The sequence below is a fragment of the Nasonia vitripennis genome, chromosome 5 (assembly GCF_009193385.2).
Source record: "Nasonia vitripennis strain AsymCx chromosome 5, Nvit_psr_1.1, whole genome shotgun sequence".
NCBI classification, from domain to species: Eukaryota; Metazoa; Arthropoda; class Insecta; order Hymenoptera; family Pteromalidae; genus Nasonia; species Nasonia vitripennis.
In genome coordinates this window covers 1,049,646-1,072,411 of record NC_045761.1, presented here as the reverse complement: position 1 = coordinate 1,072,411, position 22,766 = coordinate 1,049,646, and the positions used below count along the sequence as shown (strand labels likewise).

Genomic DNA, 22,766 nt, shown 5'->3' with positions numbered 1-22,766 from the left:
ATAAGCGGGAATTGTCGAATTCGGATCAAAACGTTCTCAGCAATTCCTAGCTCTCTTTCCTCCCGCCTTCGCCATCTGTCGGGCGAGCGAAGTATCCTACGAACGAACGCGCTAAACGTATTTCCGACAAATGCCGTGGTCGGTGGTCATTTGAATTTGCGATGTATAAATAGGTGAGCCGAGCGGCTTTCGCTAGTTACGACTGGACTGAACTGCACGAATTCGTATTCTATACCGATCGTTTGATTTCGCAATTTTTGCATTTGGCGAGCAACATTTGTGCAATAAGACAACCTATAATATAAGGTGGAATTCAATTCCAATGCAAGCTTGTAAGTATGACGAGTAAACGCTAACGGCTTTTCTGAGAATCGTTCGATGCCGTGCTTACTGCTCAGGTGTGGCACGTTGTGCAAAAGTTGATATTATCGCAAAGCGTTATATTAATCGCAACGTTATTTAGAAATGATTCGCATCCTGGACACAGCTGTCGCCAGCGTCCATCCAGCGGCTCCCGCGTTTTTACAAAACTTGAAGGTACCTACTTTATCGACGCCGGCAATGCAGTTGTTTGAGAATTGCAGTGAATTTATGTTGAAACTTTGTTTAAATAACCGAAACAGTATTTTTTGCAACCTCTTTCAGCGATTTTAGTGACCTCTTAAAAACCCCGCTACAGTGACTTTTGAATTCCCGCGCCAAGGTACAGTACGGCTAGTTCACGCTGTAGAACTTGTCCAAGTCGATAGTCGATATCGAGTACGGCAACACTGTGGGCTGATGCTATGCGCTGTTGCAGCAAACATGCATCTCATCTCATCTCCTTTCTCTCTCTCTCTCTCTCTCACTCTCTCTCTCTTTCTCTCTCTCTCTCTCTCTCTCTCTCTCTCTCTCTCTCTCTCTCTCTCTCTCTCTCTCTCTCTAGTATAGCAAAGCCAAGTGACTTTTTCTCGGCTGATGGGGATGCGTTGTTAACGGCAAGGAAGCCCAAAAGCGAGAGAGAGAGAGAGAGAGAGAGAGAAAGACAGCCGAAAAGCGCTAAAGAAGTGTTGGAAGGAGAGGCACAACAACGGAAAATAGGAGTGAGGGAGAGACAGAGAATGAGTGTTTTCATCGGTAAAATTTCGTGAGTCTTGCAGCTGGGCTGTGCGTGCGTGTATACAGATATCGGGTCTGGTTGCATAGGGTACGTCCCTCGCGTCCCACATCATTTTTACCTTTTACCTCATTCTACATGTTATCGTCGGTCAACGCCGTCGCCACTACAGCAGCAGCAGCAGCAGCAGCAGAAGAAGCGGAGCAGCAACAGAATTTTTCTCGGGACAAATGACAGTGGCACGTTCGACGGCAGCGACGAAGATGCAGCAGCATCATCACCTGCTGATTGCGCCGAGGGCATAAAGACCTGCAATAGAGAGACGAAGAGGAGAATTTCTGTCCCCGTTCTGTAGAATCGTAGTGTAAATCGAAACTGCTCCGATCTTTCTCTCCGAGAGAGGAATCTGCGGAGAGAAATCGTGCATTAATGCAGTTTCCAGCACAAAAGCTATGTTCGGGATGCCTTGAACGAGGCTACCGATTCGCCACTAGCCTCCTCAACATCTTTCATAACAATAAGGTAAATACTCTTTCATTCGCTCTTCTTGTTTTGCTAACTCTTGCTGCACATTCCAATTCTAGTCATGAGTTCATTCGTAGACATTTCATTGCGTAGATCTTTCAACAATTTTGCTGCTGAGCTGGCATTGGTCCTTGTACCGCTGATCTTTAACCTAAGAAGCTGCATTAATCAACTTTGTGTTTACCTAACATTTCCTTCCCAAATACCGATCATGAGATTTTAAAATATAATAAGAAGCTTTGATGAGTTTAACCATTAGCTGATATTCATTTACACTTGTTTTACAGCTCTTGATCGAGACTGCCAATTTAAGACTGAATCACTGATGCAAGGAACAGTTGCTGTTGTTTTGCATACAGACAGCATCAATGGGAAACTGCTTTTCATGTTTTAAGGTGCCTCCCCCACCATCTGCAACCAATCAGTCAACTATTTTGGAGCACAAAGACGGTAAGAGTTATTTTCTTCATAGTTTGTAAATTATGTTCCGCATCAGATTTGTAACTTTTAAAAACTACATCTAATTTTATAGAAACAATGGAGTTGCGTTCTTTATTTTCACATAACGCAGGCCAAAACCATGTTCACACAAACATAGAATCTCATGTCAATGGGAATAAAAAATCAATAAATACAATGTCAACATTTAATGGTGTGGGTTCAGACAATTGTGGTTCTTTACCCATGGTTCAAAGTAATCTGCGTTCATCTCGTGGCTTCTATTCTCGATTGCCACCATTAGGGCGATCAGGAACAAACACTGGCCTCAGCTCAACGTCTGATTGTAAGCAGCAGAAAGAACCTTCGGACAACAAGATAAACTCTCTTTTTGATCAGTATAAGGTAAGTTTCGTTATCTGGCGTATAATAACTATGCATATTAATTTGATTTTGCAATTCTATATCATGCAGGATCCACATGAAGACATAATACTGGCAGATGGAATCGAGCGACTCTGCGACGATCTCGAGTTATCTCCTGACGAGTTCAAGGTACTTGTGCTAGCATGGAAATTAAATGCTGAGCAGATGTGCCAATTTACACGTCAGGAGTTCGTTCAGGGCTTGAAATCCATGAGAGTTGACAGCATACGAGGCATCCAGCTTCAGCTGCCCGTAATCGTCCAGGAGCTGACGATAAACGGCGAGTCCTTCAAGGATCTGTACAGATTTACATTCCGATTCGGGCTGGATGTGACTTCCGGCCAGCGCATTCTGCCTGCAGATATGGCCATTGTTCTGTGGAGGCTTGTTTTTACGATTCGTAAACCGCCACTGCTGGACAGGTGGCTCAAATTTCTTGAGTGCCATCACGTTAGAGGCATACCCAGAGACACATGGAATATGTTCTTAAATTTTGCGGAGAGTATAGGTGACGATTTGGGGACCTACGACGATGCAGAAGCTTGGCCAAGTCTGTTTGATGATTTTGTCGAGTATGAGAATGACCAGATGAACCAGAACATTACCAAGGATGAGTTTATTAAAGATTCATCGGCCGAGAATGATTAGTCATTTGACAGTTTTATTGAAGGACGTCCTTCCTGCTTTTAATTATTTTTTAAGAAGCAGATTTTTTAAAGTATTAAGTCGGAAAAACAAGTTTATTTATTGAGATACAATTATCTGTGGTTTTTAAAAGCTGGTTTTAGCAAGAGATATAAGATTGTAAGTGAATTTTATCTCACGTGAAATAGAATCAATTATTATTTGTAACAAAATGAGTATAATGTTGTCCAACATTGAAGATAAATATTTTAAAAATACAGATGTATATAAAATTTTATTTTAAGCGCGGAGATCTTAGAATGGACCAAGAATCAATTGATATGTACTATTGTATAGTAGTATGAATTTTTAAGCGACGATTACTAAATGTAGTTAAAGTGAATAATTATATGTAGAAATAATTGTTTTCCAGACTTAATATTAAAAAAATTCTCTTACAAACAAGTCACACAATGCAAGCTCGTAATAAAATTTGAATAAAATTTTTAGCTTAGCTTGCGATCTCTTTGTTTTTTTCTATTTTAGGATTGTTTTTACTAAAAACACATACATAACATTTATTAACAAATTTTATCATCGTGATACGTAAAAAAAAACTAACATAAATTTCGTTTATTAAATCGGCGCTGTCCAGTAATGATACTGTTATTAATTTGCGATACTCGCTACTAACGTCAGCTGTTAAAATTCTTAGCGTTACAAATGATTCAAGTAATAGAACGTTCTTAAATTGATTTTGATATGTAGCAGCGATAAAAGCATGACTGCTTTAGTAAAAAATTTATTTGGGTAATGTGCCCTGATATACATTTATATATACTTATACGAACACAGATACATATATTAAGGACGTGGAGGTTTTGCAAAAGATATTCCAGCTGTGCATAGTATCTTTTTCTGACAATTGTTGTTAATACTTGACTACAATATAAATTTTGCATGTAATTTGTTTTGTTGTATTTTTAGCGTAATATAGTTTAAATTATACATTTGGCTTTTATAAGCTATAGTGAATGTCTTTCCATTAACATTTAAAAAAATACTTCCAGTCCATAATTATATAACAATTGTATATATAGCAGGTGTATATGTAAGTGTGTATAAATATATATTAATGCATAAAGATATATGTATATAAATATGTGGGAAGATCAACACTTGATCAACCAAAAATAAATCATCAAATATTTAGGCTACATGTCTTATTTACGATATTTTATTTGCGGCATAGAGAATAAATTTAATGCTTCTAAAGTGCAAATAATATAATTTCAATATATACTTCTGAGTACAACCATAGTCAACATTTTACTGTGATAGATCTTAATAATTTGCATACAATACGAATTTTACAAATTATTGTTGTATTAAAAGGTATTGACCATCGAGATATGAATAGCTTTGGACAGTTGACAAAGTGGACATCTTCTCACGTATTAACAAAAGTGCAGATATTTAATGTAGCGTTGGATTGATCCAAACTTGTGATACGCATATGCTCGAATCCATTTATCATTCACTTATTATCTTATAATGTAAGATAGTTATTAAAACAAAAAAATTAGTTAAAACTGTATAAAGAAAAAAGTCCAATGATTTGTGGTATTTTGTATAAACGGGCTATCTCGATTTAATATAATCGATTCCTGCAATGTATTTTAATAATGCAAACGATGATTACATTTTATCACTGAAATGTTGCCCAACAATGTTTTATAAAAAATTTCCTAGTTAAACTATTCACTTTATTATGACAACACATAATTCTTTAGCTAATTTGCTTTTTCGTTGCTTACGGCAAATGATTCTGTAATTTTTCAAACTAAAATTTATTTCCTATAGGAATCGAAAAATTTTTATGACGTGATAAAATTAATAGAACATAGTACTGATTTTAAAAAAGTTCTAATTAAATTTTATCATAAATTTTTAAATAAGTCTAACATAGATAAGTTTAACACTAGTGTTAAAAGAATTAATTTATAGCACAGTGTGGCTAAAATCCGCTGTTAAGTCACGCCTATCTGTTACTAAAGTAGTCCTTTTTTGCACCGTGTTTATTACACTCGCTACGCTCGTGCGCTAACCTCACGGTGCAAATAAGGACTACTTTAGTCACGAATAGGTGAGACTTGCGGATTTTAGCAGCCTGTGCTATAAAATTTTATACGATACTCTTGACTTAAATGGTTCAGTTTTACACGGCGCAGTTAGCACCCGAGCGCAGCTAGTGTGATAAACACGGTGCAAAAAAGGACTACTTTAGTCACAGATAGGCGTGACTTAACAGCGGATTTTAGCCACACTGTGCTATAAAGAACCATTTAAGTCACACGTATCGTAATGTACTATCGTCTATTCATTTTATTGACCTAATTTGCGATAATGCATCATTCGTCTTGCTTTGCATGTATATCAATCAATAATAACGGAAATACGTATGGTTTAATTAGATAATTAATTTATTTAGGGAGGTGCTACCAATGACTGGCCTTAATTTGGGTATAAATTATATCACAAGTACCTAAGATTATTCTATTTCTATCATAAATATATCAAATTCTTTATGACGAAAAAAACGAAACATTTTTCTACTGCCAGAAGTAAAAGAATTTAAACAAATTGTGTATTAAGGTGACGAACCAGGAACTTGTTATAGAACCTATAGACACGATCTTGCCAAATAAAAATTATCAAGGTTCTCAGATTTCGGGAACCAAACAAATGTTATCTTCTACCTTTACTTTTGATCTCATGTAAAGACAGTAAGCAGTCGCCTTAGTTTTATAACTCAATTGAACAGAGTGGATTTTACGAAAAATTGACATTATTCTGTGGTAGGTATAATATAAAAAAGAAAATATTACATACGTTGCTTAAATGTATATAGTAAAGTCAAAAAAGAAAAGTATTAACAAAATTAAAATAATAACAATATTAAATTTTGTGCAACTAAAGATTTTAGGCGTACTCACTTAGTATAAAAAGTATTTAATGAATATTACTGATAAAATTATTGCATAAGAAAAGTTAAATTTGTGGTTTTGATAATTAAACGTTGTGTTCGATTGAGCATAGTTGATATCGACTTATTATTTTCATTTCAAACGCTTTTATTGTTCATCCTCGTAATTTTTATATAACGCGCGTTAACAGTCTGTAGATAGCAAATTAATAAGAAATTTTTGTACATTACGCAGGATTTTTAGCTTGCATCATATGTATTTCTTATCAAAGGTTTTTTTGTAGTGTTTAGTCTATTAACCTTTGATAGACAAATGAACTACTATGTGATATAAAAAATAACGAAAAGATTATTAATTGCAGCACTAGGTAAATATTTGATTTCCATTACAAAGAAAGCAGGAGACTAATGGGTTGAGACAGAAACTTTTTAACTATAAAAGGGCAAAACAAAACTTCCGCTTCACGGGGACTAAAAAACGAGGAAAGGTCATGTAACCGTGATTTCTAAGTTATATTGAATTTGAAGTTAAAATTTACGGTATCAATGCTCACATATTTGTTACGAAAATTAATGGATATTAAATAAAATCTATAAATTACATGGATTGGTTTTAGATGTATTTGCACCGATTGATAGCTAATATTTGTACATACATTTATTTTTGCAAAATTATAACTAATTAGTTTGGCTGAAGAAACGTAATAATGAGGTGACTTTTATTCTATAATGTAGTTAGAATAGTCGAACTTTCTCCTATACAAAACATTTGTGGCCTTTATCATCACAGATTATAATGACTCGTGGAAATATAAGAATAGGAAACGTATCGACAAAGAGAGTTATATTAACATTATAAATATATATTAAAAAATCTTGAAGTTAACAATAACGCGTATCAATTTAGCTTGAGGATCGTTGTGTGTAAAAAGATGACTTGATATAGGAAAACATTTTTTAAAGGACAAAATCATTAACAAAAGCACAAAATATTATATATATATATATATATATATATATATATATATATATATATATATATATATTCACATAATCCTATTACGGAAAGTGCCAACGAGCTGACAAAAAATTAATATTAAGCCTACAGAGCAATGTGTGCTTACTAATTAATATATATTATATAATAAATATGTGTATTTATAAAACAAACATGCTTTTTTCCCTATACCATGAATCATTGTTTTTATAATATTTTTCTGAGTTTAAAATTGTCATAAAAAGAATTCCAGCAAATATGTCTTCGTAATTCTTTATTTTATTTATCCTTAACAAATCCATAATACATTTTATTGAATTTGCAAGCTTGGTCCTTCAATCGAATACTAATTCTTTTATCTTAGAACATGTCTTGTATTAAATAAAAATTCCTGAAAAAAGCAAGCAAAGAAAATGAAAACGACTTGTAACACAATAAATAATAACATTTATTTGCATTTCAGGATAGATTCTGACATTACCATGTATAATACAGTTTAGCCATTAGGTTATTTGGAGAAATAATGTTTACAATTTATGAACAATCCAATGAATAATTGTATAATGACTATCATGCATCCAGATTCATAGACTGCAGAATTCCGCGTATTGCTTGGTAATTTACATTCATTGATATTCGGCGGTATGAGTGCAGCCTCATTTATCTTTACAATTACGGAAGCTTCGAGTTTATTTATGTGATAAATTTTTGTTGTCTTGACTTGCACTGCAGATTTTTTTATACATTGTTTATATAAAACGAATTTTTTAAGAAAAAACGTAATCTACTAAAGCCGTTGCCCTCTTTTAACGAAATCATTATACAGAAATAATATTTTTCGTCTATTGCCTATATAAAAAGTAATTATAAGGTAATACGAAATAATTGAATGCAAAAAATCCACAATCTCATTCGAGTGCAAACTTTTAAATCTCATAAATGCTCGCGCTTCTATAATGTACAACATAAATATTATAAAAAATACAAATATGTTTCACATTATTAGAATGGAAATTCCATAGCCAACAATTTTTGAATTGCAACAATTAATGATAACAATTGAAGCGCGGAGATATTGCGCGGCTATGGGTTTTCCATCGACCTAATCTGGGCAGGCTATAAATTATAAGTTAACTTGATTGAAACAGTTTTTTTCATTTTATAATTGCTATTGTAAATCATACATACACTAGACTATAATTGTATGTAAACACTGAGATCTCTGCACTGCACAGGGGCATCTCTTACAGAACTAGAATAAATGCGTGTTGGCTATATTTATAAGTATATTTTTTTATCTTAATAAATTACTTATATCGCTTTGATAGACGTTTTAATTCTTGTTTTTGTTTTATACACGCTACAGCATTTTAATGTCCATTGCAATAACTATAACTTTTTCTGGATCGAAATTTCACATCAACGCGAACAGCGAATCCATCTCTAGATTGACAAATTTTAATCATATTTGTGTCTATTTATTAATCGTCATTTAATATTCTTTTAACATAAACACGACTGCTGAATGTTCTTTAAAATTCACGTTCCAATAGATAGTATATTATATTTCATATGTAATATCACATCATTCAAAGAACATTCGTGAAAACTTTACTTTCGGATTATTCAAGTACGTAATGATGATAAATTACAATATTCATTCAGTAATAATTAGAATTGACGAATGAAAATTAGTTTGTGGATAAAAAATTTTAATATTTGGTCAATAGTATTTTGTAATTAGAGTCGCATTCGGCATCTGCGATTGATGCAATACTGTAACTTTTTGTTAGTAATTTTTGTTTGCCAACTTAACCGACTCAAGTCGCAACCTTTGTAATTCGACTGGCTTGAGAATATAATACTATTTCTTCTGTCCACAACACCATTCACCGTTACAATCAGTAGATCAATCGAAAAGCACACTTCTTTCTTTTTTTATTATACTTCAATATTTGGTTAATTGTTTTCATAAAACTTTAGTCAGTGTTAAAATTTTAGAACGAAACGATCCTCAATTAATTTTGATAGTGACTAATCGATTGTTCAACGTTGTGCAACAAAAAATGAATAGCAAAAAACAGAAATTCTGAGCAAAATTTTATTTAAATCATCCAAGAAGAATCAAAGTAAATAATCTTTAATTTCCCTTTTGGACTAATGAAGTAAAAACTAATAAAGTAAATCAACTGCGATATTTGATTTAAATGATAGAGTATTGAAAAACAAATCGTTATTATTTAGAATAAAGTAAGCTTAGCGTTAGTTTTGCTCACGATCTCTGTTCTAAAGTAAATAATAATCGATTTTTCGATAACGCAGGATATGTGCATTTTAAGCCGACTTACATAACGACCACTTCGTTGATTTTTTCTAAATATCACGCAGTATTAATTTATATACCTCGCTTGCGAATACTTTGAACACGTCACGACATTAAAATATACATAGCTGCTGCATGTACTAACATATAATATTAATACACACGTATTATCATTTGTTATAAGAGTTGATTTTTTGTTCCATTTTTTTGTTAGCTGCGAAATGGTCGTAGTTCTTGCGTATATTGCCTCACACGGTACATCTTAATTACATCCTATCTTTTTCTTCCAGACACACAATTAAGTACAACTTACAAGTGGACAACAATTATTGCCACTATTCAACAAATAGGTTTTCTTTACTCTCATATCTTGCTATGCAGACTTAATCTAAGACCAATAATGATAGCGATCTATCAGCGACAGGAGTAATTCACTTCTACGAGCAAACAAGCTCTTTTTTGAGGCCTTTAACTTCAGCTAATTATATGCATTGTAACCAAGTACGATCACCTTTTGTTACATTTTTACAAGTTTGTAAAAATAATTTGTAACAAATGAATAATTATATATCACAAATTAACTCGTACATCTTGATAATGTAATGTAAACAAAAGCACACGCGTAAATAATTGATAAGCGAATTTATTTGATGGACAAAAGGTAATCTTTGCAAGGACTTAACCATAGAGTTTATATATATATATATATATATATATATATATATATATATATATATATATTATTCGATGGAAGGTATATTGGCAGAAAACAAGCGAGTTTATGTAAAATGCTTAAACTTTTTTCAGATCACGATACGCGACAGTATGAGATTTGTGTTGCAGTTTGTTTTAAAACGCAAGATAACAATAAGTAATAAATAAACTCCTATCATTATTAGTTCGCTGCTGCAGTGGCCTTGGAATATACATATTTTATAACGACTATGGATGACTTTAATAAGCTGGAGCTTGGAAGTCACCCATACCTCTTTGTTGTTGTTGAGCGAACGGAGGTTCTTGGTAAGCAGCATCAGTAGCGTCTGGGTAACTCGTGTACCCTTGTCCTCCGGTAGGATCTGCCTCGTAGCTTGGTGCGAACGCTGCTTCTGTGCCCTGCTTAAATCTTTGGAATGCGAACCATGCGCAGCCCGCCTGAAAATTCCAGCAATATTCCAGTTTCAATATCTGAATACAAATAATGTATCATCAAAAAGCAACAGCCCAATGCTTACCCAGGAGAAGATAGAAAAGAAGCAGAATGCAATAGCTCCTTGTGCATTATTAACACCAACGCCACCAGGTGGTCTCTCACTCGAGTTCCAGGCATTGGTCAGGTAGCAGAATCCCACAAAATACAAGAATGCCCAGAACCCAGAGAAGCTGGAAAATCGAAACGGCGCGTGAAGTTTGAGTTCAATGAAAAAGCACGACGCCTGTACGAAATCAAACCAGAAATATGCAAAAATTTACATACCCAAGATCACCAAGAACATAATGCTTTCGAGTCTTGACGGAGGACATTTGTTCGAACAAGTATTCACCAGCTAAAAAGCCAATACTTGCCAGGAAGGCAATGACACCAATTCCTGTGCCATAGTTACATGCATTCGTATCTTTATTATATACACAGATTTCTTTTCCATCTTTGTCTGGATAGTATCCTTTGCTGCTTATACACCCAAAGACAATGATGGAGAAAAGCTGAAAGAAAGATTTTTTCAGAACAAAACATAATCGAAATATCAATCAATACTTAAAGGTCAGACACAAACACACCCAGATTTCTACAGTACTGAGCAGTATAAATATTGATTATTCTTTATTTCCGTGAGTGCTAAAATAATGAAGGAAGATACGCTGTGCAATATAGTCGGAGTTGTTCTAATGAAAAAATGCATGAAACTTGGTATTAGGAGCAGCAGTTTCAACTGACCTAAAATGGAAATTACAAGGTACCAAGAGAACAGCACTGTTCTCGCAAACAAGGTGAGTTTCGGTAAATAGAGCATTTTTCGCGTTAACGAAATAATAGAAATATCGAACTATTGTTTCCGACACGGCTGTCGCCAAAGAGCGTCTGCTAGACTTCTCAATGCATTTGTGTGTATGTATATTGTATAGTGATGTATAGGTACGTGTGAGACAGGCAACCCGTGCCTATACACGAGTAATTCGCGAGTAAACTGTAACAAGACGGAGCGTCAAGTTCATACAGCGTTACATATAGTGAGACCTCGATCAATACTCAATAATCCAGAGGGTCGGGGGGCACCCCCCATAGCCCGTATACGGCCTATCGGTGTAGGCATGGCAGACGATATGAATCGGCGAGTCGTCTCGCGTTCAGTTCTAAAACTAGGACTTGCTCCAGAAAGAGCGAGTAGGAGAAACGACAGCGAGCGCCGCGGCAGCTACGTCAGATCTGCGAGAGATCTTGCTAAAAGAAAGAAAAAAATGGGCGAGCGAACAAGCGAGAGTAAAGGGTCGAGGACGAGCGTCTCCCTCGCGGCAGCATCAGATTCTGCGCGTGCTTGTCAGCGGATAACGGGCAGAGGCCGAGTATATATGCGCTTTGTTATATGTGTGCGGGGAAGAGAGGAAAAGTGAGAGCAGAAAGTTCAGGTCTCCCCACCTTGCTCTCTCTATCTCTCCCTCTCGCCGTTTCCCGTTCTCTCAAGGATCAACCCCCCCGCGCGTAGGTAGAGTCGTCTGCCGGTCGATTCCGCGATCCTGAGGCCGCCGCTGGGCGAGGCGAGTCGCGCGCGCGAGCTTTGGCCATGAAGCTCTGACCGAGCGGAGGCTGAGTCGCTCGAACGGCTGACCGAGGGACCCGTGGAGCCGAGCTCCGCACCGATGCCAGCACGCGTACCGCGCGAGTAATTCACGGAAAATCAATAGAGAACAACCCCATCGAGTCGTGGCGCTGCTCGCACGCACGCACACGGAGAAGAGAGACAGAAGATCTGGTGAGGGGGGTGGGGGAGAGGGGGGAGGGTTCCGTCAAAATCGATGTCCCCGCGGCGCACACTGCACTACGTCCTCGCGCTGTCCTTTCTCGCTCGCGTAATCGAACCCGGGGAAAGAGGACTTCTCGACGCGGAGAGACGGGAATTCGAGGAGTAAGCGACTCACCAAACATACTGCCCTGAGGATGACCTGCGGCCTCTGCACGAAAGTAATCGGGTCGAACGGGGCTCCAGCCTTACCGCCGCCGTAAGCTCCACCACCGTCCATCTTAGCGCGACTGACTGACGGGCGAAAACGAAAATTTTCGAAAGCTCTCTGCAAGAGGGAGCTTCGTCCGAGGGCGCTGCCGTCGGCTCTCGCGGGCATGCGCGAGCTTCACGGCCACATGCGCCTATGCGTATGTGTACATGCGCAGCTAATGTGCGAGTATATTTATACTGATTTTGCACTTCAGGCGTGCCACAAGCGCAGAACGCGTTATTTTCCAACGCAGGACGGTATTAAATTATGATATTTGCAGAGTAAACAGCAGCGCGAAATGATACGCAGTAGAGCGAGTTTTTTTAATTTTGATTGGATTGCACAAATGCTCGGAGCTGAGAGATTGATTTTCTTAACGTTTCAGTGTCATCGTCATCAAATATAAATTTTTGCACCGATTTAATCAAACATCATGGTGGAACAATTGATTTGAATCAAATGAATCCCTGTTATTTTTAACAATAAGCGAATAAATAATAGTTCTTTAAGTGGATAATACAACTATTTATGGTCTTTCAATGAATATGGAGCAATATAAACCGTTGACCTTATTTGAAAATCAGCGCGCTTTGTTAGCAGATGCGACTGCAGGCATACCAACTGTAGGTATAGCAGGTGACTTGCTGGTGCCTTCAGATCGAATGGCAGAGTTATCATGACAACAGTGAGGTTAAGTCGATTGAAACACCGCTAAGTTTTATTTAATATTTAGCTATTAGAATTAAGCAATGACGTAGACGTAAATCAAGTTATACATGTAAAAATAAAAATTGTGAGAAATCAGAACGATCGATATGCTCGAGTCCTTGTCTGATCAAGAAAAACATTTGTACCAAAATTTATGTTTTGACACTGACTCATACGCCTGATTCGCTTTAGCTTATGTATAAACTAAGCTGATAATAATATCTTATCAAATGCCAAATCTCAGCTAATTAAGTAACGCGTTATTTCGTTACGAAAGTCTTGCGAGGAAAACGATCGAGGACTGCCAAATCATGCTTATTTCAAGTTTAATTCAACAAGCTAATGAAAAATGGTTCAATGTTCAAAAGAAGACGACGGAAGGAGTGCAGTCGGCGAAAGATGCCGTTTTTCGAGGTGGACTGATAATAATTTGCGGCATTCTCATAGTATGGATATCAATTTTTTTGTATACGGCTTTCTACTACGCTTACATGCCAAGCATGACCCATGTGAGACCAGTTCATCTGCAATTTAAGTGAGTTTCATGTTTCTGTTATTTGCATTAGGAAATTCACAGTAAATAATTTCGACTTGATATTATCATTTATCATTTCAGATCATGCGATAAGGAAAAAGGAGTATGCAGTTTTCCATCGGCGTACGTTCAACTGACTAAGAAACAGCAACTGCTCATGGTAGGACAGCCCTATAAAGTTAATTTAGAATTAGAAATGCCGGAATCTCCAGCCAACAAGGAGCTAGGTGATACATTTTTCAAAGTTCTGATAAAACTAATGTGGATAGAGTTTTAATGCATTTTATTTTTCAGGCATGTTCATGGTTTGTGCTCAGCTCCGAAGTCGAGACGGAGTACTTGTAAAACATGCATGTCGAACAGCCATGTTACATTATCGTAGCACATTATTGCACCTTTTAATGACTCTGACGTATTCACCCATGATGATATTTGGTGCTCTTGAAGAGAAGCAAAGTATTGTCTTGGAGCTGTTTGGAAACTTTGAGGAAGACCAAGTAAGTCACTGTACTTTCTTTTTATAAATTTGTTCGATCTAACAAAAACTAATAGACTTCAATCTTTCCAGAGTCATCCAGTGACAATAGTCTACGTTGAAATTCAATCTCGTCACATTGAATTTTACTCAGCCACTATTATGATAAATGCTCATTTGTCTGGACTACGCTATTTGATGTTTCACTGGCCCATTTTGTCTGCCATCATCGGCATCGGTACCAACTTGTTTTTCATAGTTCTCATATGCATCTTATCATACTTGCATTTTGCTAGTGAAGAAGAAAATGCAAATGAAACTTTCAATTATGAAAAAGGAGAAACGGAAGAAGAAAAAGATATGATACTGCCAGGCGATCGTAAGCATATGCCTCATTCTAATAGAAAAGGCAATTTTATACCCAATAACAAAATTTCAACGTTTCAGTTGGTTCAGACACTTCTTCTGTTGAGGATACATCGCTGTTGGATGACATTCCCAAGTCACAAGACGATAGCCCGTCGCTATCCTCAACCGATCCCGTTTTGAGTAAATCCAGTTACATTCAAGAGATTTCATCTTTGATAACTGAGTCAACTAAGGAAGAATTGAACAAATAATCGTACGAAATCCCTCTTTGTTATGTAGTGTATGTACATATGGTGGAGTTGAAGCCTTTGGGACTGCTTGTATGGACGTTCGTGTTTTTGTACAGATCAATTAAGATTTTGATAACTTTAATTTAGTCGATACGAGCTGGATCAACAACTTGTGATACTTGTTTTTTAAAGTGTGTATGATTAATTTTATACAATCTATAAAAATAATATTTTTGTTAAACTCGAGCTTCCGTTTTGATTCGTTCAATTTTCAAAGTCAATCAAAGATTAGCCCTCGACTAGGCAGCTGAAGCACGACGTTGCATTCGCTCTGCGCGCATATTGCGACGAGGGAAATGGAAGAGTGGACTGGAGCAGCGGACAGTTAAAATGCCGGTGGAAAACTTTGTTTTACGGCTACTCGGGCGTGGCTCTGTACCGCGACTGATTCCGCATGTTCGCACACCGCCACTGCAGCGGATCTTTTTTCTCGGCGCGTAGTATACACAGGTAGCGACAAAATATAACAATAGCCGATCGTGGCACGTTCGGTCTCTCCTGCACTGCGATGCCTACTACACGTACCAGTCCGCGCATCCGATACATATTTCACGGTGCGTGTACAGAACGCGGGAGGCATTGTTATATCACTTTTGGCGATACGTCGAAGCCCGCGCTTTTTTTTTTTTTTTTGCTCAACTCGCTTTTATACCGCACACACGGGTAGAAAGAGCGAGAGATCGGCTCGCGCCGATAGGCGACTCGCGCTCTGCACGAATTAATTGTTATAACGCGAGCCAGGCCGTTCTCTCTCCGATCTCACTCGCTCGGCGCATTTATGCGCGCGTACACATGCAGTCTCTCGCTCTCCTTCGCCTTTCTCCGCTGCTGCTGCTGCGGGCGAGCGAATTCTCACGCATACTATAATACACGGCAGCCTGGCTGACCGAAGGATACGTAATTTTTTTCCCCGAACGCCCGCTCTCGCACACGCGTGTATAGACAATACGGCGGACGCATCGTATCTTCGTGCGGAGCATATAGGTGTGTGCGTGTGCTGGATATCTGGCGGCGAGAGAGTCCCGGCTCGCTCGACTGCGCTTTCAAAGCCTCAACAAAGAAAGGTATACGGGCGCTACACGGGAGGAGGAAGGTATACCTATAAGATCGGAGCGAAAGGAAACCTTATTTATTTATCCTTGCCCGGCGCGCTCGCTCGATCGGGAGAAACCGGTTGTGCAGCCCCGTGCCAAGGGCCGCTCTCTCTCTCTCTCTCTCTCTCTCTCTCTCTCTTCCTCTGCTACTCATCAGTAGCCTATAGCTGGCTACACGTACGGGGCTGCGTGGCGGTTTAAAGCGTGGCGCGAGGAGGTATCCGGAGGAGGAGCAGTTCGATCTTTTATCTCGGTAACGCCGATTTCGTTATTATGCGCGTAAACGAGCGCTGGCCTGGCCGAGCTGCAGGTAGCTTCTCCGGGTTTACGATGGACTGGAACGGATAGCCCCCGACTCGTTGCACCACTTCTTTGCGCCGCGATTGTTATAGCAAACGTAATATCTCTTCGCCGGCGATATAGGATAATTTAATTTATGAGGAGAAAAATAAATAAAAAGAGCCGAGAGCGAGCGACATCGATATCCAGGCTCCCGCACGACGAGGGCTTTCATCGTCGAATTAAGAAATCCGAACTCGAGCTCGAAAAAGCGAAACCACTTAAGGCAGCGAGCAACAATCAGCGCCAGCTGATGCCTCGGTTATACACGCAGGCACGAAGAAGAAGAGTAAGAAGAAGAAGAAGAAGAAGCGGCAGCAGCAGCTTCTCTCGCACAAAGAGCTTAGGAGGCTTCATCTTCCCTCTCACTCACTCGTCCGCTCGCGAATCGCTGCTGATGCCAGCCGGCTGTGCAGAATCTCCTCTCTCTTTCTTGCCGCTCCGCTCCTCGGGCCTCGTTACTCGAGATTCAGACAGGTGTTCCTGCGCTGCTCCTCCTCCGACTCCTCTCTTTTTCCTCAATCTTCTCTTTTCCTGCCGGCAGCGCCGGGCTTTCTCGTCGGCAGGCTCGCGCGGGCTTCGCGCCGCGTGTACTTATACACAGTCGTGCGTGTACGCGCCTCAGCAGGCTCTTTCGCACGTGTGAAGCAATTAGCACACAATAATGCAACGGCGGCCTTCGATGGATTTGAATTTCAAGCGAAATTAAAATCAGCCGCAGCGAATCTGATGCACTCGGAGTTAGCCCGGCCTCTCGAGTCTCGCTCCATCAATATTTCCGCAGGCCGAAATCAGCCTTCTAAAGCAGACTCGGCGATAAATAAATAAAACAGCTCGCCGGGCGAAAGCTCCCTGGGCGTCTCGCCTCCTCTCAGCTCTCTCTCTCTCTCTCTCTCTCTCTCTCTCTCTCTCTCTCTCTCTCTCTCTCTCTCTCTCTCTCTCTCCCGAGCACAATGGGACCTGTCTTTCTCTCTCCCTCGCGCAGCAGCTCCGAACGCCGAGGCACAAAAGGGCGGATGCGTCCCGGCGCTCGCGGCCCGGATTAACAATTCCATTTAACAAGGGCTTTTCCGTAATCTGCTCGACTATGCGCCTCGTTTACCGTTTTGTCGCGCGTTCAAGTATACATGCACGCGCGCCCAGGCGTCTATGTGGAATCAGCCCCCCGTGCGCGTGTGTGTATACTCTGTGCATATACCGGGTGTACACCGTGTATAGGGACACCCATACAATACCTAGGACGTTTGCGCACACAAGAGCCGCACGCGCATCTGATAAGAGGAGCCAGCGACTCGCCCGCTCCGTTCCGAGATGATGCGCGTATGCGCCCCCTCGCAGCTACACTGTGTACACGGCGACTTATTACTTGAGAGATTCTAAGCGAACGGAAGCGGGGCCGTTAGCTGCTGCCGCTTCGGAGATTGGACGTACTTAATATTTCAGGTGAGCAGCTCTCGCCAGATCTTTTTTGTTCCACCTCCCCCCTCTCAAGCTGCCTTCCTGCGCGTGGAACTCGGCATGTGAAAGTGTACCGGCTCTGCTTAATGGATATACAGTTACGCCTGCTCGGACCTGGATTATTTCGCGCACGAGCTCTATTCCCCAGGGAGGTACTCTGGATTCTTGAGAATTTGTCTCCTTTCGCGAGCTCGAGAAGCTCCCTTCCGAGGACTACACTCCACTGCGCGCAAATTACCGTGATGAACAAGCTACTGAGAAGCGTCTCGACGACTCCGGCTGTTACTACTGGAAGGAATATCGTCGCTCGGAATCCGCAGGTTATATACTTGCGCGATTAAAAATATCTCCTGTGCTGTCGGAATTCTTTAACGGTATACGCGGATGCTCTCGACGAAGTTAATTAACGCAATGACGTACATGTCATTATTTGTGATTTAAGCGTTTGACATTTCTTCGGCTCTCCTATAGCTCCGGACTACTACGTTTCGAAATACAAACAGCTAATTAGGCGACCGGTGCGCGCGCGCTGTTCGAATTAAGCCAGTGCTTCCGCCGGCGCCATAACTCAGATGAAGACAGGTTTTATCTTGAAATTCATGAAATACGCGTTTAATTATAATCTCAGTTGTTGCGTGAATAATAATCGTATACAAAACTCTTTTATCGCTCGTCTCTCTAATTATATTTATCACTGCGAGCATTCTAAAATTCCGAAGTTAAAACTGCAATTTGGTTAGGTTTAGGTAGATTCAGGTGCGCATATGTATGCGTAAATGGGGAACTCGCGGGGATCTTATCGGATCTTAATTTGAGCCAGTCAACCTCGAATCACGTCGATCGATGTCGAGGAGCTTTCCTTCTATGCTCGCTCTCTCTTGAAGAGCGGCAACAGCCTCAGCTCCCAGCGGCGGTTCCCTTTAACAGGTTCAAGACGGATAATGCGTAAGAGGATTTTCATCAGATTTCACGGAGACTGCTGGGAATTAATATTTCAAATTTCGGATGGAATTATTAAAAACGAGATTTTACACGGCGTGAACTCCTCTAATAGGTTTATCAATGTGATCGCGTTTTTTATATTTAATTCCAGCGCTGGAACGTGATTATACGCCGTGAGAGGCTCGATTTTTTAATTGCTTGTAAAATTGTCAAATTGTACTATACTGCTTTTCATCGTGATTAAACTAGCTCGTCTTTTCGCGATAAAATCGTCGGCAAAAAGTTGTTTTCGCGGAATGATAGTGCGCTTATGTCTCAATCAGTGGTATGTCCCGCTGACGGCAAAAAGTTCCCGTGCGCGCACGCACACGCGAATTAGAGCCGACGCGACTTATATATAAGTCGTGCGACGTCGGGTCCACGAGGGAGGGAGAGAGAGAGAGAGAGAGAAAGAGAGAGAGAGAGAGAGAGAGAGAGAGAGAGAGAGAGAGAGAGAGAGAGAGGAACGATGTGACCTCGAGAACGAGAGGGAGCGGAGGCCCTATCGGATTTCTCGTTAACGGGTATAGTCGGCGCGCATCTGCTTCGCATATGTTCGTCATCCAGCTCTCGCAGGTATATCTCGCAGGCTCGCTCTCTATCCATATCCGCGTGGACGCACTTTCGCACGGGAATAGCTGACTCGAACTGTTTGCCCGAGGAGTTTTTCTCGCGGCGAGATAAAAAAACTTTCTTAATCTTTGAACTTTTATCCGTGGACTCTGGCTCTGCACCGCTCGTTAATTCTCCTCGGCGTCGGCCTCGCGCGCAGCCTGTCGAACCATATTCCGTCCATCAAACTAGCACTTATCAGGAAATTTAAATTTTTATCGCTCGGCTCGCTCGACGCGGGATACCGCTCCTCGTATACATACAACACACAGAGCTCGACCACCGTGCGCGCGCGCGTATCGCGGCGACCTTCAAGCGCGCTCACCTTTCGTTTCGGCTAATTTCGTCAAGAATCTGCGCGCAGCAGCGGCGTAATCTCGTTTGCCCGCTCGCGGCTAGAGACGATAATTTATCGGCCGATCATGCTAATGCCCGAGCCCCATAAAGTCCGCGGCGTTTATCGAGGAGCGACCGCTTAATGGCTCCTCGAAATCTGCGCCTATACTCTATACTGTGCGTGTGTATACCTACGGGCTTGAGGACTTAATCTTTGCTTCGGATTGCGTGTATATCGCAATGGGGGAAACGGCGGCGCGTTGTCGATTGATCGCCGCGGACGAGCTGCGGGGCGCATTAATTTGGAGATGAGCTGCGCGCTTGTCGTCGAGATTTCACAGCGAGTGATGTAGGAGAAAAATCGCATTATGCGCTGTGCCACAGAGGGGGCTTTGTTGCCTCGCTCGATTTCGGCCGACGAGGCGGTACACTGATTTTGATCTGTTTTTTTTTTCCTGACCGATCTCTTGTTTTTATGGATATAATTATAGCTCGCGGTCTCGGCGTGAATCATGGTAACGGCTCTCCGGCAGAGGCCGAATTTATATGAGGGGCATTTTCATAAATTTTTTATCTCTGCTATTGGCGTGATTGATGCGAACGTAGCGTCGCCGCGATTTTTGGCGACGTAGCAGTCGAGCTCGTTTCAGAAAAATAACCGCCGCCTACGATTGATACTCGAAATTTCCTTCTCCGATTATACGGCATCGGGAGAGAGTAGTTGTTGTTTGAATTTGGAAAATTCCTCGATGCCTATTTGGCCTTGTTCGGAGAACATCAACTTCGTGGTAATGTATACTGAGGGATATCATAAATCCAACAAGAATTTGCCTGTTAATTAAAATTTCCAGACGGACGTACCGATGGATAAATATACATTTTCACGAATTTCAAATATTCGTAATATTTTAATATTTCCACGCAACCTGAGCCGTCAATTTTATGCGCGTGTACGCCTTTAAAAAGCATAAATTCAAATTATTCGATGGATTTTGTCAAAAAAAAAAAATCCAGAATCTCGCACACGCGAAGTAAGTAAATACCACGAAATTTGCAAATTGCCTCGGGATGAAATATTATATAATACACATTACGCACATACACAGCCATAAATTAAGGGGGCGTAACGTGTGCGGGTGTAATACATAACGTGAATCGCGATGAATCTGGTGCGCAGATAACGAACGACGCGCGGGCGCCGTGCGAGGTCAGTTTTACTTTGGAATAAAATCATTTTATTTATCTGCGAATATCCATGCGCCCGCGCGCGCGCACATAATTCATGGGCAGCGCGAGTGCAGTGAGCAGGCATCGGCGGCAGTCCGAAATACTGCCTCAATTATTGTCTATCGCGCCGGCAACACTTGCACACAAGTGCACGCAGTCAAGCACTAATGTTGCCGCACGCGGCGCGCTGCGTACAGCCCGAGGAAATTTTCATCGATATAATAATATTCATATCCGCAGAGTGCGGGAGAATTACACGCGTTTCTCTGATATTATGCTTTGCTAAAGGGCACTTTCTGTACATACCAAAAACACATAATGCCTAATTTCAATGAAATTGAATGATCGCATCGTGGTTCGCGCGTTCTGAGTATTAATCCCGCGTGTGTATAAACTAACTACTTTTAATTAGAAATTTGCTTCGCCTTAATCAAAATAGTATCTGGGTCGGGACTTATACGTCCCGGAGCGCATAAGCGGATTCCCCACTTAAGCTATCGTGTAAACTAGCTCGGGCATCGATTTAATAAGAAATTTCACTTACCGTTTTTGGAACTGCACATTACCTTCTCAAAGTAGAATTTCGAGAAATCTCGAGAAGTGATACGCCAGATTGGGTGCACGACACTGCTTTAATTATTACATTCTCCGATGCGGCGCAAGGGTGGCCACAGCAGCCACGCGAGCGCTAGGATTTACAATAATACAGGCCAAACATTGAGAAAGTCGTGGAAAATTTAATCTGCTACTAAAATCATGCATTCTGATGCGTGTATAAGCTTCTGCGTCGATAGTTCGCCAGATGCGCGTGTAATAGCACTCGTAATAATAACATCGAATTACGCGCGTAAAAGCTCGTGCCTATTCGTACACGAGAGTCACGGCGACCGATAATCTAGTGAATCTACGAATGAGTCTGCTCAGTCTGAAATCAGGAAAATAGCTCGATAAAGCCGTGACTCGAGAAGCAAAAGTTAGCTTTGGAAAACTGAGCGAAAGCACACACTGCACTCGTGTCGGGAGTGGAAAAATTAAGACGTCAAAGTTTTCTCGCAGCCTCGGATACAGCCGAGCCAAACGTTATTACATCGGCAGGCGATCCACGCCTCTGTGCGGGCCGTGTGCGCGCGGTAATTTCATTGGCGGGGCTGGCCGGCCGAAGAATATTTTCAATAAGGTAAATAATTTTGGCTCAGCCGCAGTCGCGCCCGACAGCACAGATTGCGCGCAAGTTATATACGAGCTTTTTCCTTTTTTCGTACCGTATACATGCAGTATACACACACACACACGTGTGTTGCGCACTACCAGTTTTGGGAAATGCAATAACAGTGGCCGTCTTTCGAATGAGTTTACAGTCCTTTCGTCGAAGTCTTTTGCAGGCCGCGCTGTGTACGGGTGCGCAGTGTATAGATAGGTATACCTGTACGTACGGGTGGCGAGGCTCGCGGGCGGGCGTGCCAAAGGAAATTCATTTCGAAAACTTTCTCGCTCTTCTGCCCCCGGGCGGACTCTTCTTCTTCTTCTTCTTCCTCCTCTTACCCTGTACTCCGACTAGTGTGTATGTGAGAACGATAAATAGTGTATGTTAAGTGCACACATCCATCGGCGAGAATCCAATATTAAAGTTTGAAATAATTCCGAGCGCCCGGTTTCCAGTAGCCGAGCGGTACTTTCCGATAAACGAGATCTGTTTACATTTTTGTCCCCCGAGAAGTAC

At 40.6% G+C, this 22,766-nt stretch overlaps 3 protein-coding genes across 4 annotated transcripts; 2 read left to right on the top strand and 1 right to left on the bottom strand.

The window, feature by feature from the left end:
* The first annotated feature begins 887 nt into the window (after positions 1–887).
* Positions 888–4,866, top strand: LOC100122170 (DCN1-like protein 3). 2 transcript variants are annotated; one of them, XM_016986840.3, is made up of 5 exons: positions 888–1,116; positions 1,269–1,618; positions 1,909–2,071; positions 2,154–2,464; positions 2,534–4,866. In XM_016986840.3, the coding sequence occupies exons 3-5, from the start codon at positions 1,990–1,992 to the stop codon at positions 3,131–3,133; spliced, it is 993 nt and encodes a 330-aa protein (XP_016842329.1). In that variant the 5' UTR covers positions 888–1,116; positions 1,269–1,618; positions 1,909–1,989; the 3' UTR covers positions 3,134–4,866. The 2 variants fall into 2 exon arrangements, with proteins under 2 accessions (XP_016842329.1, XP_008201785.1); XM_008203563.4 differs by having other exon boundaries at positions 888–1,126.
* A 2,653-nt stretch (positions 4,867–7,519) lies between these two features.
* Positions 7,520–12,787, bottom strand: LOC100122157 (synaptogyrin). The gene is made up of 4 exons (XM_001605710.6): positions 12,548–12,787; positions 10,890–11,116; positions 10,648–10,795; positions 7,520–10,567 (listed from the first exon to the last, which is right to left on the bottom strand). Exons 1-4 carry the CDS (start codon positions 12,746–12,748, stop codon positions 10,370–10,372), a joined length of 774 nt encoding a protein of 257 aa, XP_001605760.5. The 5' UTR covers positions 12,749–12,787; the 3' UTR covers positions 7,520–10,369.
* Positions 12,788–13,236: 449 nt separating this feature from the next.
* On the top strand, positions 13,237–15,185 carry LOC100679701 (seipin). Its single transcript, XM_003425221.5, has 5 exons — positions 13,237–13,865; positions 13,947–14,092; positions 14,160–14,362; positions 14,434–14,719; positions 14,788–15,185. Exons 1-5 carry the CDS (start codon positions 13,642–13,644, stop codon positions 14,958–14,960), a joined length of 1,032 nt encoding a protein of 343 aa, XP_003425269.1. The 5' UTR covers positions 13,237–13,641; the 3' UTR covers positions 14,961–15,185.
* Positions 15,186–22,766: the final 7,581 nt, after the last annotated feature.

What these genes read in the sequence shown, in the direction of transcription:
- LOC100122157 (XM_001605710.6), bottom strand. Translation starts at nt 12,748, where the DNA reads ATGCCCGCGAGAGCCGACGGCAGCGCCCTCGGACGAAGCTCCCTCTTG. An exon ending in TCCTCAGGGCAGTATGTTTG is followed by an intron (nt 11,117 to 12,547) that starts GTGAGTCGCTTA and finishes TCTTTCTTTCAG; the next exon opens with CTTTTCTCCATCATTGTCTT. An exon ending in TCTTTTCTATCTTCTCCTGG is followed by an intron (nt 10,568 to 10,647) that starts GTAAGCATTGGG and finishes TGGAATTTTCAG; the next exon opens with GCGGGCTGCGCATGGTTCGC.
- LOC100679701 (XM_003425221.5), top strand. Translation starts at nt 13,642, where the DNA reads ATGCTTATTTCAAGTTTAATTCAACAAGCTAATGAAAAATGGTTCAAT. An exon ending in GAAACTTTGAGGAAGACCAA is followed by an intron (nt 14,363 to 14,433) that starts GTAAGTCACTGT and finishes CAATCTTTCCAG; the next exon opens with AGTCATCCAGTGACAATAGT. An exon ending in TATGATACTGCCAGGCGATC is followed by an intron (nt 14,720 to 14,787) that starts GTAAGCATATGC and finishes TCAACGTTTCAG; the next exon opens with TTGGTTCAGACACTTCTTCT.
- LOC100122170 (XM_016986840.3), top strand. Translation starts at nt 1,990, where the DNA reads ATGGGAAACTGCTTTTCATGTTTTAAGGTGCCTCCCCCACCATCTGCA. An exon ending in TATTTTGGAGCACAAAGACG is followed by an intron (nt 2,072 to 2,153) that starts GTAAGAGTTATT and finishes CTAATTTTATAG; the next exon opens with AAACAATGGAGTTGCGTTCT. An exon ending in CTCTTTTTGATCAGTATAAG is followed by an intron (nt 2,465 to 2,533) that starts GTAAGTTTCGTT and finishes TATATCATGCAG; the next exon opens with GATCCACATGAAGACATAAT.